Below are 17,685 nucleotides of genomic sequence, written 5' to 3'. Positions count from 1 at the left end.
TTTCAGTGAAGCCCAGTTCTCTTTTTTTCCTTCTATTCCACTGATGTTTCCTTTTCAGACTCCTTTCTTTCTTTTTTCCTTTTCATCTCTCTGTTCTCTAACCGTTGGAGCCCCTCAGGCTCAGGCTTCGGACCGTTTTTCTTCCTTACCTTTAATCACTCTGTAGGCAATCTTACCTAGTATCAGAGCTTCAAATATCAACTGAACATCAGTAACTTCCAATTTTATATTCCTACATTTGGACTTTCTCTGAACTCCCAGATCTAATGTCTAACGGACATCTGGCATTTCCACTTAGACATATAATAATCATTTCAAGTATTAAGATAAAACAGAATTCATAATTGGTCTATCCAAACCCGCTCCTCTCACAGTCCATTGTGTTAAAAAATGGCAACTTCATACTCTAGTTGCTCAAGTCAAAAACCCTAGCATCATCTTGGCCTCCTATTTTTTCTTTTATACCTAAAATCAGTAAATCCTGTCAGCTCTTCCTACAGAGAATATCTAGAATCTGATCAGTTCTTATCACCTCCCCCATGACCATACCACCCTAAGGCAAGCCCCTCAACCCCTTGCCAGGATTACTGCAGTAACCTTCTCAGTTCCCCCCATTTCCCTGCTTCCCCCCCTTGTCCTCTTAGTCCATTTTCCATGAGTGATCCTTTTAAATGTAAATCAGATTATGCCATTCCTTGGTTTGAAGCGTTTCATTGGCTTCCTGTCTTACTCGAGTAAAAACCAACGTTCTTACACAAGGCCCACAAGCCCTGTGTGATCCAGCTTCCATCCTCCTCTCTGGCCCTCATTTTCTCACTCACCCCATTCCAGCCACTCTAGTCTCCTTCCTCTTTGTTGTTAAAGCCTGCTCTTGCCCAGGGGCCTTTGCATTTGTTGGTCACTCTGCTAGGGCTGTGCTTCCCCTAGATTTCTGTGTCGATGTCACATTCCCAATGAAAAGCCTTCTTAGACCACCCTTCATTTCCCCATCTCCTTAATCTTTTTATTTTCCTCTATAGAACTTTGACTCCTTTACATATAAATAGGAATATCAATGTCAGTATATCAATATTTGTTATTGTCTCCTTCCATTAGAATGTGAGATCTGCTGGGACAGACTGGATTTGCTATCTTCCTTACACATAGAACTATGCCAACTGAGTTGGGAACTCAGTAAATATGAAAGGATTCCTGACTCCTTTTTCTCTCTGCATCCATATCCAATCAGATGCCAGAACCAGTTGATTTTACTTCTCTGACACCTTGAATTCATCCCCTTCATCCTCATTTCCACTATCACTATCTTGGGTCAGGCCCTTTGTTTGCTTGGGAAAGTACAGGCACCTTTCAGCTGATCTCCCTGACTCCAATTTTACTCCTCTCCACTAAAATAATCTGGCTATATTGGCCCTTTCACTTCCTTTTTTAAATCTTCAGTAGCCTTCCATTCATTAATGGGTGAAAACCACACTTGTATATATTCAGTCAGTATTCATGGGTCACCTTTATACTTCGGTCACTGTGGCCCGTACTATTTACAGGGATGATGAGACCTGGTCCTCAGAGTTAATGTCATAAGCATTATCTTCCTCTAGATTCTAGAATTAATTAGATTTAAATTCAGATTAACTAAAATTAAATTAAAAATTCAGTTCCTCGGTCATACTAGCCACATTTCAAATGCTTAGCAGCCACATGTGGCTAGTGGCCACATTACTGACAGTACAAGATGTGACAATTTCCATCATCACAAAGGTTCTAGAAGACAGCACTGGTCTAATCCTTGCCCCAAACTGTACAAGTCATTCCCAGTTATTCTCTGCAATCCAAACACGCCGTCTACTTTCGGTCCACTGTTTATGCCACTGCTCTTCACTTTGCTCAGAATGCTGTTCTGTCCCTTTTCTGCCTATTAATATCCTCCAATTTTAGGCCCCAAATCATATTCTGTAACTTACAGGAAATTTTCCTTGACACCAGCCCCCAATGATTTAACTAGTCTTCCTTCTGACGGCACCCCTCCCCACCATGGGAACTCAGCAAGGCAGTCTGGCTGCTTCCTTCACTATTGGAATTATTTCCCGCTGTTGCCAATGGAAATCAAAGAAAATGGATGTGACGTCTCCAGGTGGACGGCAGTAAGAGGGGCTTATTTAACTTGCTTCTCAGTGCAACTTGATAGGAGAATACAACATCTTAACGTTGCATGTGTGTAGCACTAGTGTTTCTTTTTAAATAGTTGGGGGAAAATGACCTAGAAAACCAAATTGCAGTTTGGTAGCCAAAATTAACTCTTGGTTTATTTGTCCTTTGTGTGTGAAATGTCCTACTGTTCCGTGCGTCTGACTTCCTCACGTATCTGTTGATCAGTTTGGTTCTTCTTAGTACTATTGAGATCTATCCAGTTGACACCAATGGCCTTAGCGGCGGCAGCCTCTGGAATAACTCCTTATACCTTTCTGGCCTGCATTTCTCTAGACTTCACTCTCCAGGGAGGAGTTTTCTTTTCTTACTTTTTGACTCTCTTGCACACCATATGCACTAGGGATTCTGGAAACTTCTAGCATGACTGCAAAGTGGCCAAGAGAATAAAGTACCTGATGATAAATCACAGTATTAAAAAAAAAAAAAAAAGCGTGGGTGCTCCTTGCACCTGTAATTAGAACCAGCCTTACTACCTTCCTTAAAAAACCCCTGAGTTCTCATTATCTTAAAGTAGGCCGTTCTCCACCAGCCTCAGCAGTTGTCAGCCAGAGAGGAAGTGATGTTTTTCAGGAAAGCAGTAGAGAGGGCTTATGTGGAAAATAAGGATTGCTGGGCCAAGAAGCTTCTAGAAATTGAGTTCCCACTCAGGTCAATACTCTGGATGTGTAGGTATGCTTGTAAGATGCCTGTATTACTGTGGGTTTTTTTGCTCCTGTCTGATAAGTCCAGCTGGGGCTGGAGGCTTTGATGAAGCCTCTCATATGGATGGCGTGGCCCTTTTTGAACTTAGAAGGCGAATGTGGAGCCGGGGATGTACCCAAGCGGTTTTGCCTGTTGAACCCAGAGAAGCTGGAAAACTTTGTTTAAGGGTTGTCTTTTTTACAAGGTTTGGCCTGCACAGGTATGCTCTGCTCCTAGCCTGTAGGTACCGTCCTCATCTTTAAGGGGTAAAGTCTGAGTGAGTCTGAGTTGTGATCCTCCTTGCTGCAGCTGCAAAGGAAGGTCTGCTTGGTACAGCTAGCTGGGAGCTGTCTAGGCCTCATCTAGGGTGTACATTAGCATCAACAAGGTAGGGACTGTCCCAGCCTGAATCCCTCCTGCTAACGTGCTTGGATTCTATGTCAGTGCCGAAGCACATCTGCCTTGAATCCATCTTTCAGTTTCCTTATGGTTTAGGAAGGGGCTGGGTTTTGTTAACTCAGTAGTTTTTGGCATTAGTGTTGTGTGGTGGGACAAGGGGAGAGCAAAGGAAGCAGAGCAGGGACCCTGGAAGTACAGTTGTTTTAAGCTCATCTATTAGGCGTGCTGAGGCAAGCTCGGTTTATGAGATTTGCCCCTTCTCCCCCTACTCTGTTTTTTGTTTTTTTTTTTCAGGACTCTGCACTTGTTCAAGAGAAGAATCTAAAGAAATCCAAGCAGGACAGGTAGTTCTAAAAGCCATGACCCAGGTAAGTTGAAGTTTCCTCTATCCTTGAAATAACATCAACATTTGTGTTCTTTATCCTGAGACTTCCCTGTCTGGCTGAGCCCCATTCAGTAACCTGCTCCCAGTTCCTCCTTTGCAGAGAATAAGCAATGATGCCTCACCTCCCTTTGTGGCCCTCTCTTCTCCAAGTGTTCACATACGTGCACAGTGTTCTTACCAGGGCACCAATGGAGCAGAAATATATTCTCCTGAGAGAAATTTGAGAGCCGCCCTTATCAGAACCATGGTTGAATAGAGCCAAAGATAAGATAACTTTGATCTTTTCCATTAATCCAAGTAGTTTCCTTTTTTTCTTCTATTTTAAAATATCACCCCCTCTTTAAAAATCATAAAACATTTCACAGTATTGAAAACTACATACAAAAACGTGTCTATAACATATATATGGTATAAAGAATAATAAAATGAGTTGATATATTTGTTGAATGTACCATCTAAGCAACCCTTATCCCTTTCCACATCCCTTCACATATCGTATTACCACCTCACCCATGTTAATGACTACTTTTAATTTTGTGTTCGTTAGCACTTTGATTCTTATAATTTACCATATATGAATGCCTGCTGAGCAGTATACAGTTGAGTCTTTCATTTTTAAATTTGATGTACAGGTGTCATATTCTCTATATTTTTAAATTTGATGTACAGGTGTCATATTCTCTATATTTATTTTTTACCATATTTTTTCACTCAACACAATGTGATTTCAAGTTATTCACATTAAATTGTGTAGCACTAGGTCAGCAGTTCTCAAAGTGTGGTCCAGGAAGACTTTGAGACCCTTTCAGGAGGTCTAGGGGTCAAAATTACTTTTATCATAATAATACTAACACATTATTTGCCTTTTTCACTCACAACTCTAATGAGTGTACACTGGAGTTTCCCAGAAGCTATATGAAATGTGTTATCCCAACAGATGGGGGAGTTCCCTGGCGACCTAGTGGTTAGGATTCCTGGCTTACACTGCTGTGGCCTGGGTTCCGTCCCTGGGTGGAGAACTGAGATTCTGCAAGCCACATGGTGCAGCCAAAAAGTAAAATTAAATTAAATTAAGTTGGCCAACAGATTGAATACAGAAGATGTGAAAATCTAACTCTTTCATTCAGCCAGTCATTAAAGAGATTTGCAAAAATGTAAAACAGTGCTACTAAATTTTTTTTATTTTTACAAAGTTATTTTTCATAAAATGTGTGTTATTTATGTTAACATGTAACAGGTTTATTATTAGTTATTTGAATAAGTTAATAATTTTTAAAATTTATCTCTTTTAATTTCTAATGTGGTATATATTGATAGATTTAACCAGCATTAATGAAAGTCTTCAATAACATTAACAGCTTTATTGTACATATATATAATTCACATGCAATGAAATACACCCATGTAAGTATATATAGTTCAGTGCTTTTCTAGTATATTTGCAGAGCTGTGCAACCATCAGCACAAACCATTTTAAAACATTTACATCACTGCCCAAAAAAATCCTGTTTGCATTAGCCGTCACTCCCAAATTCCCCTCCTCATCCCCGGCAACCACTAATTTACTTTGTCTCTATGGAATTGCCTTTTCTGGACTTTTAATATAAATGGAATCATTGAATATTTGATCTTTTGTGTGTGACTTTTTTCACTTAACATGTTTTCAAGCTTCCGTGATGTAGCATGTATCAGTATTTTGTTCATTTTTATACCAAACAATATTCCATGGATATGTATAGACCACATTTGGTTCAGCAGTTCATCAGTCTGTGGACATTTGAGTTGCTTCTACTTTTTGGCTATCATGAATAATGCTGCTATAAGCATTGGTATATGCCAATGTTTTTAGGTAGACATACGTTTTCATTTCTGTATACTTAGGAGTGGAATTTCTGGGTAACATGTTAACCCTATGTTTAACATTTTGAGGAACTGTCAAAACTGTTTTCCAAAGTGGCTACCCCATTTTACATTCCTACCAGCAACATAAGAGAGTTCCAGTTTCTCCACATCTTCACCAATATGTGTTTTTTGGGAGTTTTGTTTTGTTTTGTTTTCATAATAGCCATCCCAGTGGATGTGAAATGGCATCTTATTGTGGTTTTGATTTGCATTTCCCTAATGATTAGTGATGTTGAACATCTTTTCATGTGCTTATTGGCCATTTGTATATTTTCTTTGGAGAAATCTCTTCAAATTCTTTGGCTGGTTCATAATTAGGTTATCTTTTTTATTACTGAGTTGTGAGAGTTTTTATATACTCTGGATTCAAGTCCCTTATCAGATAAACAATTTGCACATATTTTCTCCCAGTTTTGTGGGTTGGAATTTCACTTTCTTGATGAAATTATTTGCAAAACAAAAGCTTTAAATTTTGATGAAGTTTATTTTATCTTCTTGTTCTTTTTGTTTCTTTTTTGTGTCTGGTGCCATATCTAAGAAACCCCTGCCTGACCAAGGCTGTGAAGATATACTCCTATGTTTTCTTCTAAGAGTTTTATGGTTTTAGCTTTTACATTTAGATCTACAATTATTTTGAGTTAATTTTTATATATAGTGTGATGTGGGGTCCAGCTTCATTCTTTGCATATGGATATCCACTTATTCCAGCACTATTTGTTAAAAAGACTAATCTTTTCCCATGAAATTATCTTGGCTGGTTTAATTTAATATGTGGTAGTCCTTAGGGAGCTGGTAGAAGATGCCTTTCTTCAGAGAGGTTTCGCAGCTAGGAGTATTCTCAAATTCGGCACACTTCAATTTTTCTCCTGGGGTTTCCCCCAGCTGCATGAATTTCAACCTGACTAAAAATGAGAAAACCAGTCATTATGTGCTTCCTAAGGGGATGCTATAGGAAGTACACAGTACGACCTCTGACATATTTATGTCCCCTAAAAAATATGGAAGTAGAGAAACATGTTAAAGTATACCATGAAGATATGATCAGCCAAATCCAGAATATGGGAAATGCTACTGATTCAAACGTTTGTTTAATGAATAAACAGCCATAAAAATTTTTAAAGGGTCTGTGGGTTCTATAAGAGATTTGAGAGGGGCTTCCCTGGTGGCACAGTGGTTGAGAGTCTGCCTGCTGATGCAGGAGACACGGATTCGTGCCCCGATCCGGGAAGATCCCACATGCTGCGGAGCAGCTGGGCCCGTGAGCCATGGCCGCTGAGCCTGCACGTCTGGAGCCTGTGCTCTGCAACGGGAGAGGCCACAACAGTGACAGGCCCGCATACCACAAAAAAAAAAAAAAAGAGATTTGAGAGACTTTAGGAAATCTATAAACTAATTTTAGGGGTGGATTTTGTTTGAATCCTAATTTGAACAAACCTACTGTCAAAAATCACTTTTGAGAAAATTGGGGCAATCTGAAACTTGATCTGGTTATTAGGAAATTACTGTTAATTTTATTAAGTGTGATAGTGATATTCTGGTTATTATGCCTTTTTTAAAAAGCCTAATCTATTAGATACTAAAGTATTTGTGGGTGAAATACTATGTTTGGTATGTGGGATTTGCCTCAAAATATACCAGGGGTAAAAAATGGAAAGGAAGACCTAAAACAAGATTTGCAAGGTCTTGTTAAGTTACTGAAGCAGAGTGATGGATTCATGGGGGCTCATTATACTATTCTCTGTACTTTTGTGTATTTTGAAAATTTTTGTAATCAATTTAAAAACTAAAAGTCATTTCATTTACTAATAGTGCATGGGTTTATTGTTTCAGGGATTGGTGACATTTAGGGATGTGGCCATAGAGTTCTCTCAGGAAGAATGGAAGTGCCTGGAACCTGCCCAGAAGGACTTGTACAAGGATGTAACTTTGGAGAACTTCAGTAACTTGGTCTCATTAGGTAAGGACATTGTATAATACAGGACCAGCCAGGAAACAAGGCTCCCAGGGACTACAACAGTGGGAGGCTGTTACCACCTTCGGCTGGAGGGGGTAAAGAGAGGAAACACTGCCACCGGAAGATAGTGAGAGCTAGAGCCATGGAGAAGGGCCAGCTGGTAGCCACTGTAGCTACCTCCAGAACTCCTGGGTCAAAGGAGGGAGCGAGAGGGATAAGAAATATCCTGAACTGTCTTCCTGTCCACTGATGCTTTCCATCTACCAAACCCAATGAGATATGATAGGACCAGGGTAATACAGTCCTTACAGGTAAGCTGTCTGGGGCACAGCTAGGCACATAGCAGGGCCAAGAGTAGCGAGGAATGGATTGGGGAGAGGGAGAGGGCAAATGGAGAATAAAATTTCTGGTTTCTTCATGGTGAATTTCTGGGAAGACTTACAAGTTTCTGGCTAAGTTCCTGTTCTCTGTCTTCAAGGGAATTGTTCTGTGCTTTGTTGAAGTAGAAATGGGTAGTGCCATTGGCACCTCCACCTTCCCATCCTTTGGACAAGCTTCACACCTTCCTTTATGTAATTGCCTCTCTTCCTTAGCAACCAAGAGACTGGGTTTGAATTTGGAAACAGCACGATCATGCCCCATTTCTTTTCCTATAAACAGGACTTTCCCTTTCTAAGCCCGATGTCATCTCCTTACTGGAGCAAGGGAAAGAACCCTGGATGGTTGTAAATGATATGACAGGACCATGGTGCCCAGGTGAGTGAGGGCTGATCCAATGGGGTGAGGTCACTGGGAATAATGGCCCAGCAGGTGAGTCAACTCATAACAGTCATTGTCAGGAAACTCCCTCAAAGCCCTACCAAAAACTGAGGAATAAAAGCCTGAGACGTGAAGCCATGAAGAACAAAGACCTTGCCAGCATCAGCTTCCAAGGGAACCTTGCCTTTATCCCCATTAATTCCTCTCTGTTCTTTCTTCTCTTATGTTTTCTTCTCATTTCAAAAAGGAATGTGCCCCTTTCCGGTGGCAGCCATTTTACCTGGAGTTTGGATCCTTTTTTCTGCAAGTGTCTTCATTCCTTAAAAAGTATTTATTTTCTTAAAACAGCTTTTCACTTCACCTAATTCAGCAATTCATTTATTCTCTTAACTTTTGAGAGGTAAGGATGTGTAGTGGCTGAGGGAATACTCTGGAATCAGATTTTCTTTTTTTTTTAATTTATTTGGCTGCATCGGGTCTTAGTTGCGGCATGAGGGATCTTTCGTTATGGCGCACAGGCTTCTCCCTAGTTGTGGTGTGTGGGCTGCAGAGTGTGAGGGCTCAGTAGTTGCAGTGCATGGGCTTAGTTGCCACGCAGCATGTGGGATCTTAGTTCCCCAACCAGGGATTGAACCTGCGTCCCCTGCATTGGGAGGCGGATGCTTAACCACTGGACCACCAGGGAAGTCCCTGGAATCAGGTTTTCTGAGTTCAAATCCTGGCTCTGCCACTTACTAGATCTGTGAGTTTAAGTAAGTTACTTAAATTCTCTGTGCTTCAGTTTTCTCCTCTGAAAATGAGATTAAAAATAGTGCCTTCCTGGGGCTTCCCTGGTGGCGCAGTGGTTGAGAGTCTGCCTGCCAATGCAGGGGACACGAGTTCGTGCCCCGGTCCGGGAGGATCCCACATGCCGCCGAGCAGCTAGGCCCGTGAGCCATGGCCACTGAGCCTGCGCGTCCGGAGCCTGTGCTCCGCAATGGGAGAGGCCACAGCAGTGAGAGGCCCGCGTACTGCAAAAAAAAAAAAAAAAAAAGTGCTTTCCTCATGTAGTCATGTAGTTAGTGTGGCTTTTTTATGAGTTAGTATGTGAAGATGCCCAGAACAATGCCAGGCAATAGTGACCACTAAAAAAATGTTAGTATTTGTAACTGGCACTTGCTGGACAGAAATGGAGCCTTTGAATACTTAGTTATGTTACTACCTCATGACTTCTCTGTATTGTTGTCATTTATTTTCATCTGGGATCATTTTTTCTCTATCTGAAGAACACCCTTAATATTTCCTTTTGTGTAGGTCTGCTGTTGACAAATTCTGTCAGCTTTTGACCACATGAAAATGTCTTTATTCTACCTTTTTTCTTGTAGGATATTTTCACTGAGTATGGAATTCTGTGTTGGCAAGAATCTTCTCTCAGCCCAAAGAAGAACTCATTCCACTGCCTTTTCTCTTCCAATGTTGTCATTAAGTCAAGTTGTTCCAATTTTGGAAAATGTTCCACATATATTTAAAACTAGTGTCCTTTGGATGGGGCATTCACCTCTTTAACTATAACCCTTTTGATTATGTGATTTAGAGTCTGTATGTCCTTTTAACTTTCTCTGTACTTCCACTATCAAATTCTGAGAGCTCTTAATTGTATTATATATTTTGCTACTAAATATTACATTTTTATAAAGATGAAATATAGATCCTTGTTGCAAATTGTATTTTTATCAGTACAGTCCATCCTTCATTTTGCCACTTAGTGGCATTTAACCTTGAATTCTATTTTTTCTGATATTAGTATAAAATGCCCTGTTTTTGTTAGTTTAAAAATTATGGTGTATCTTTGCTTATCCTTTTTTAAAACTTATTGCCATTTTAAGTGTCCATTATAATCAGAATTAGTTTCCTTTTTTAATCAATCTGAGAGTCCTTGACTTTAATAGAATTTAATTCATTCTCATTGTAATCATTCATGTGTCTGTTCTTACTCCTCCCATTTTATCTTATATTTTCTGTTCCTCATTCTCTTTATTTCTAGCTATTCCTGTTTTGCTCACATTTTTTTTCTTTTTCTTTTTCTTTTTTTTTTTTTTTTGCGGTACGCGGGCCTCTCACTGTTGTGGCCCCTCCCGTTGCGGAGCACAGGCTCTGGACGTGCAGGCTCAGCGGCCATGGCTCATGGGCCCAGCTGCTCCGCGGCATGTGGGATCTTCCCTGACCAGGGCACGAACCCGTGTCCCCTGCTTCGGCAGGCAGACTCTCAACCACTGCGCCACTAGGGAAGCCCTTGCTCACATTTTATTACCCTTTCTACCTTTAAGCAATTTTGAAGTTGTACGTCCTATTGCTTTGTAATAGAATAGTCTTTAACTTGACTTTAAGAAATGTGCTTAGGGGGCTTCCCTGGTGGTGCAGTGGTTGAGAGTCCGCCTGCCGATGCGGGGGACGCAGGTTCGTGCCCCTCAGTGTGCTTAAACCTGTGTTTCTCTTCCCACCTCAAGACTGAAAGATTTTTTTCTTTTTAGTAAAGTTTTTTAAAAAATATTTTGAAATCATTCTAGTTTACACTTATAGAAAATTTGCAAAATTATTACAGAGAATTCCCATATACCCTTCACTCAGCTTCCAAATGTTAACATTTTGTATAACCATAGTACAGTTATCAAAACCAGGAAGTTAACATTGGTGTTATACTATTAACTAATCTACAGATCTTATTAGAATTTTATCAGTTTTTCCCCTGATGTCCTCCTTCTATACCAGGATCCAGTCTGGGATCCCACATTGCATTAAGTTCTTTTGTCTCCTTAGTATCCTCCAATCTGTGACAATTGCTCTGTCTTTCATGACTTTGATCCTTTTGATGAGTACTCTTTTGGAGAATGTCTCTCACTTGTGTTTGCTTGATATTTTCTCAGTTAGATTGAGATTATGCATCTTTGACAGGAATACCACAGAAGTGATGTTGTGTCCTTCTCTATGCATCATATCAGGGGTTGCCTGATGGTAATATGGCTTTTTACTGGTAGTGTTAACCTTGTTGCATCTTTGACAGGAATACCACAGAAGTGATGTTGTGTCCTTCTCTATGCATCATATCAGGGGTTGCCTGATGGCTTTTTACTGGTAGTGTTAACCTTAATCACCTTGGTTAAGGTGTCTCTCATGTTTCTCTCCTGTAAAGTTAGTACTTTACAACTGTAAGTGGTAATTATCTTGGAGGGAGATACTTTGCAACTATATGCTGTTTCTCCTCATTTTGCCCACTGGTTTTAGTATCCATTGGTGGATCTTGTCTGTAACAATACAATAGTGTTGCCTTGTGTTGATTTTCTATGTCCCTTATTGCTTCTGCATTTATTAATTGGAATTATTCTGTAAGGAAGGGCTCTCCCTACTCCCTTTCCCATTCATCTATTTTTTCAAAGATTTGTTTCTATCAGTATGGGCTATTTATTTATTTATGTATTCTATGAGTTATAGTCCAAAAATATCATTGTTTATTCTGCTGTTCAAATTGCTTATTGGGAAAGCTTTGGCCATTTGGGAACACCTTCAGGTTGTATATATATTCACAATGTCGTGCAGCCATTATCACTATCCATTTCCAGAACTTATTCATCATCCCAAACAGAAACTCTGTACCTATTAAACAATAACTCTCTACTTTCCCCTCTGCCCTGCCCCTTGTTACATCTTTTCTACTTTGTCTCTATGAATTTGACAATTCTAGGTATCTCATGTAAATGTAGTCATGCAATATGTAGTTTTAGGTTCATTCATTTATCAGAATTTAATTCCTTTTTAAGACTGAATAACATTCCATTGTATGTATATACCACATTTTGTTTATTCATTCCTCTGTTGATGGACACTTGGGTTCTTTCTGTCTTTTGGCTATCGTGAATAATGCTGCTCTGAGCCTTGGTGTACAAGTATCTGTTTGACTCCCTGTTTTCACTTCTTTGTGGTATATACCTAGGAATGAAATTGCTGGATCAGCTGCTAATTGTTATGTTACTTTTCAAGGGCATTTCTTAATTTTTAAGAGTCTTTTATAAATTGTGAAGATCATCCCATTATCTATGATATAAGTTTCAAATATTTTCTCTGTCACTTGTCTTTTGACTTTGCTTTTGGTGTTTTTTGTTTGTGTGCAAGTTTTTTGTTTTTCACCTTTACATAATGGAATTTATCAGTCTTTTGATGCTTTTGGATTTTGAGTCATTATTTAGAAGGTTTCCCTATACCTAGATTATAAAGTAATCTACCACATTTCCTTCCAGTTTTTGTATGGTTTCTGTTTTCTTTTAACATTAGAACTGTATTCAGAGTTTATTCTGGTGTACGGTGGTGTAACATATGGATCTAATTTTATCTTTTTCCAAATGACTACTCCCAACATTATTTATTATAAAAACTATTCTTTTCTCCTTTGAGATACCACCTTTATAATAAATTCAGTTTCCATATAAACTTTAGTCTATTTCTGGCCTTTCTATTGAGTTCCATTGGTCTGTCTCCAGAATCCAATATTTATTCATCAAGCAATCCGTTATTGCTACTATGTGCTAGGATTTGGTGACAACGGCTAGTGAAAAAGGCTTTATTTCTGCCTTTGGGGAGGTAAAAAAACAAATCAGCAGATGAGTAAGTAAATGAAACTCTTAAGTACAACTGATGAAAGTGTTATGACAATAGGACACGTTGTGGGAAAGAGAATCAAAGTATACGCTTAGGGTTATCAGGCTGAGAGCTTTTTGAAAGTATGAGTTTTAATCTGAAACCTAAAGAGAAAAGCAGCCACACAAAGGGCCCAGGACAGGATTCCCAATAGATAGAAGAACCTGATGAGAGGTCTAAGATGGAAAAGACCTACATTTTATTCTAGATACTCAAAGGAGGGCTGTGGTTTGTTACACAGGGAGGAAAGGGGAGAGTATTCAATATGAAGATGCATTGTCCTTGGTGGAGATAGAGCAACAGAAGGACAACAGAGACAAGCAGGGACCTGCTTTGTCAAGAACCTGTGAATCATGGCATTGAATTTAGAATTTATTCTAAGTGCAGTGGGGAGGCTGTGAAAAAGTTTAAGCAGAGATTTTCATTTTGACTGACATCAGCATCATATGGTAGAAAGTGCTAAAAATATAGATGCCTTATTTGTATGAAATGCCCTGAATAGGCAGATTCACAGGGACAGAATTAGTGTTTCTCTGCCATTAGTGATTGCCAGGGGCTGGCAGGAATGAGGAATGGGGAGTGGCTGCTTAATGGGCACAGGGTTTATTTTTTATTTTTTTTAAATTGAAGTATAGTTGATTTACAATATTGTGTTAGTTTCTGCTATACAGCAAAGTGATTTACATATATATTTTATATATATATATATATACACATATATACATATATATATATATACACACACACATTCTTTTTCATATTCTTTTCCATTATGGTTTAATTTCGGATATTGAATATGGTTTGCTGTGCTATACAATAGGACCTTGTTGTTGATGCATTCTATATATAGTTTACATCTTCTAGTCCCAAATTCCCAATCCAGCCCTCCCCCGCACCCCCCTCCCCCTTGGCAACCACAAGTCTGTCCTCTATGTCTGTGAGTCTGTAGCACAGAGTTTCCATTTGGGGTGATGAGAGTGTTCTGGAATTAGAAGATAGTGACAATGATTGCAGGACACTGGGAATGTACTGCAAACCATGGAATTGTACACTTTAAAATGGTTAAATGGGAAATCCTCCCCTATGTGAATCTTCAATTAAAATATATTAAAATATATATATATTACTTTTAAAATATGTGTAGATATGTATGTATACACATGTCTTGGCCCTACTCCTGTAGATTTTGATTCAGTGTGGGGTGCTGTTTGGACATTTGTTTTGTTACATGGTTTCCTGGATGATTCTGATCTCTATCAAACGTGAGAACCACTGGCTTAATTTGTTTTCTTGCCCCTTTCTGGCACCGTATGAGCTCTTATCATATTTGTGCTTTCATGTGCTTTTTAGAAATTGCACAGCAATATTTGAGACTTATAGAAGCAATTCACCTATTACGGTTATTATTTTCATTTTGTCTCTCTAGTCTCCTGTAGAATTTTTAAATCTCTCTTAGAAGAAGAGAACAAGTTGTATTTACTTTTTTTTTATTTTTCAGACTTGGAGTCCAGGTGTGATAAATTTCTACAAAAAGATATCTTTGAAGTAGAGTCATTCGATTGGGAGCTGATGGAAAGCCTTACATGCTGTGCTTTTGAGGCCTCCAGTTTTAGAGATGACTGGGCATACAAAAGCCAGTTTGAAAAACAAGTAAATCATGAGTGCTCTTTCAAGCAAGTGAAAATCACCTATGGAAACATGCCCACTTTTGAGCATCATACATCCCTCACCCTACATCCCAGCAATGAGACTGGTGAGAAACTGATTGAATGTAATGAATGTGGGAAAGCATTTAGCCGTGGCTCACACCTTATTCAACATCAGAAAACTCATACGGGTGAAAAGCCCTTTGAATGTAAGGAATGTGGGAAAGCCTTCAGTCGTACCTCTCACCTTGTTCAACATCAGAGAATTCATACAGGTGAGAAACCTTATGACTGTAAGGAGTGTGGGAAGACCTTTGGTCGTACTTCAGAACTTATTCTACATCAGAGACTTCATACTGGTGTCAAACCCTATGAATGTAAAGAATGTGGAAAGACCTTTAGACAGCACTCACAACTTATTCTGCATCATAGAACTCATACAGGTGAGAAACCCTACGTATGTAAAGACTGTGGCAAGGCTTTTATTCGCGGCTCACAACTTACTGTTCATCGGAGAATTCATACAGGTGCTAGACCCTATCAGTGTAAAGAATGTGGGAAAGCCTTTAGACAGCATTCACAGCTTACTGTGCATCAGAGGATTCATACTGGGGAGAAACCCTATGAATGTAAGGAGTGTGGCAAGGGCTTTATTCATAGCTCAGAAGTTACTCGACATCAAAGAATTCATTCTGGGGAGAAACCCTACGAATGTAAAGAATGCGGGAAGGCCTTTAGACAGCACGCACAGCTTACACGACATCAGAGAGTTCATACAGGTGACAGACCCTATGAGTGTAAAGATTGTGGGAAGGCCTTTAGTCGTAGTTCGTACCTTATTCAGCATCAAAGAATTCATACAGGCGACAAACCCTACGAATGTAAGGAATGTGGGAAAGCCTTTATTCGTGTTTCACAACTGACTCATCATCAGCGGATTCACACTTGTGAGAAACCCTATCAATGTAGGGAATGTGGAATGGCCTTTATTCGTAGTTCACAGCTTACTGAACATCAGAGAATTCATCCTGGTATCAAACCTTATGAATGTAGAGAATGTGGGCAGGCCTTTATTCTTGGCTCACAGCTCATTGAACACTACAGAATTCATACTGGCTAGAAAGCCTTGATGTTAGGGATGTAGGAAAGCCTTTATGTGGAGTTCATGCCTGACTCAATATTAGATAATGCATAATGTAATGTAATTATTGTCAGAGAACCTTCATTTGTCACCTCCATTATGGAACATCAGGTAACTCATACCAGAAGAAAATTCAATAAACATGGGAATTCTTTTTGCCTCACACTCACTGTTTACTAAGCGTCAGAGATCTTACACTGAAAAAAAATTAATATGAATATAGAAGAGCCTCCTGTTACCACTCAAAATATGTTAAACTTCTGAGAATTCCTAATAGAAAATGACCCTATTAAAACATTTTGTGACTGTGCCTTTCGCCATATACCTTACTTAACATTATCTCACTTCCAGCAATTACTGACTGTATAACATTGGGTAAATTATGTAATGTCTGTGTTCCTCAGTTTACTTATTTTTAAGCAGTGATAATTATATGTACCTAATAGAGTTTATGTGAAGATTGTCAGATATTTTATATAAAGCCTATGCTCAATAAATACTATTGTCATTAATTAATAACAGTATTACTGTTAAGGAGTTCATGTGAGAGGAGGGCCTTATGAATGTATCAAATATCCAAAGCCTTCAAAACCACTTGTTAGGATAATTCATTCTGAAAAACAGTAGTAAAGTATAGGTATTACGAGAAGATCTTCATTTAAAAGGTTGTAAATTTTGAAGAGTAGAAATTAACAGAAGAGCAGCTGAAAGAAATCTGCCCACTTAGGAATCTAAAACCACCTCCAAGTATAACTTCAAGAGAATCAAACTAAAATTACAAACTAGAAATGAATGGCAGTGAATTCTGCATATCAAAACCAGTTCAGTGTAACCAAAGCTGTACTCCTGTCAGAACCCAAGGATTAAAGGTAGGGGCTTTGGGGGCTTCCCTGGTGGCGCAGTGGTTGGGAGCCCCCCTGCCGATGCAGGGGACATGGGTTCGTGCCCTGGTCTGAGAAGATCCCACGTGCCGTGGAGTGGCTGGGCCCGTGAGCCATGGCCGCTGACCCTGCACATCCGGAGCCTGTGCTCTGCAACGGGAGAGGCCACAACAGTGACAGGCCCGCGTACCGCAAAAAAAAAAGGTAGGGGCTTTGGGACTTTCCTGGTGGCGCTGTGGTTAGGAGTTCACCTGCCAATGCAGGGTATACAGGTTCGAGCCCTGATCTGGGAAGATCCCACGTGCCGTGGAGCAACTAAGCCCATGCGCCACAACTACTGAGCCTGCGCTCTAGAGCCCACGTGCCACAACTACTGAGCCCACGTGCTGCAACAACTGAAGCCCACACACCTAGAGCCTATGCTCTGCAACGAGAAGCCACTGCAATGAGAAGCCCGCACACCGCAACAAAGGTAGCCCCCAATCACCACAACTAGCAAAAGCCCGCGTGCAGCAGCGAAGACCCAATGCATCCAAAGATAAATAAATGAATAAATTAATTAAAAAAATTTTTTAAAAAGGTAGGGGCTTTGTTCTCTAAGTAGATCTCCAGCACCTACTCATTGCCAGTCACATACTAAATGCATTAAATGAATGGTCAATCCTAAAAGTTAGGGGAAATTACCACATAAACCCAAGTCAACAGTAAGAACGATTATTAAAAAGAAAAGAAAAAAATGGGACTTCTCTAGTGGTCCACTGGTTAAGACTTCAAGCTTCCACTGCAGGGGGTATGGGTTCGATCCCTGCTCAGGAAGCTAAGATCCTACATGCCGCGTGGCACAGCCAAAAAATATAAAATCAGAAACGACAGTAGACTTAATCTGAAGGTTATTTAACAATATAATAGACAATTGACAACTCTGATATAGAAAAAAAAACACATTTAGCAGTATGAATGAGGAAGGGGTGGCTTTTTTAAAAAAGTATCAACTGTGCATGACTTTAATATATTTAGAAATCTAGAGAGAATGGATTTTTACAAAAATAAAATTGGTTCAAGAA

At 39.6% G+C, this 17,685-nt stretch overlaps 1 protein-coding gene across 1 annotated transcript; it reads left to right on the top strand.

Annotated features, from left to right (window-relative positions):
- Positions 1–7,384: 7,384 nt before the first annotated feature.
- Positions 7,385–16,617, top strand: ZNF565 (zinc finger protein 565). The gene is made up of 3 exons (XM_024733897.1): positions 7,385–7,529; positions 8,187–8,282; positions 14,452–16,617. Exons 1-3 carry the CDS (start codon positions 7,385–7,387, stop codon positions 15,717–15,719), a joined length of 1,509 nt encoding a protein of 502 aa, XP_024589665.1. The 3' UTR covers positions 15,720–16,617.
- The last annotated feature ends 1,068 nt before the right edge of the window (positions 16,618–17,685 follow it).

The sequence above is a fragment of the Neophocaena asiaeorientalis genome, unplaced genomic scaffold, assembly GCF_003031525.2.
Source record: "Neophocaena asiaeorientalis asiaeorientalis breed wild unplaced genomic scaffold, Neophocaena_asiaeorientalis_V1.1 scaffold280, whole genome shotgun sequence".
NCBI classification, from domain to species: domain Eukaryota; kingdom Metazoa; phylum Chordata; class Mammalia; order Artiodactyla; family Phocoenidae; genus Neophocaena; species Neophocaena asiaeorientalis.
Note: the sequence above shows the minus strand (reverse complement) of the source record. Positions and strands in the feature narration are given on the sequence as shown.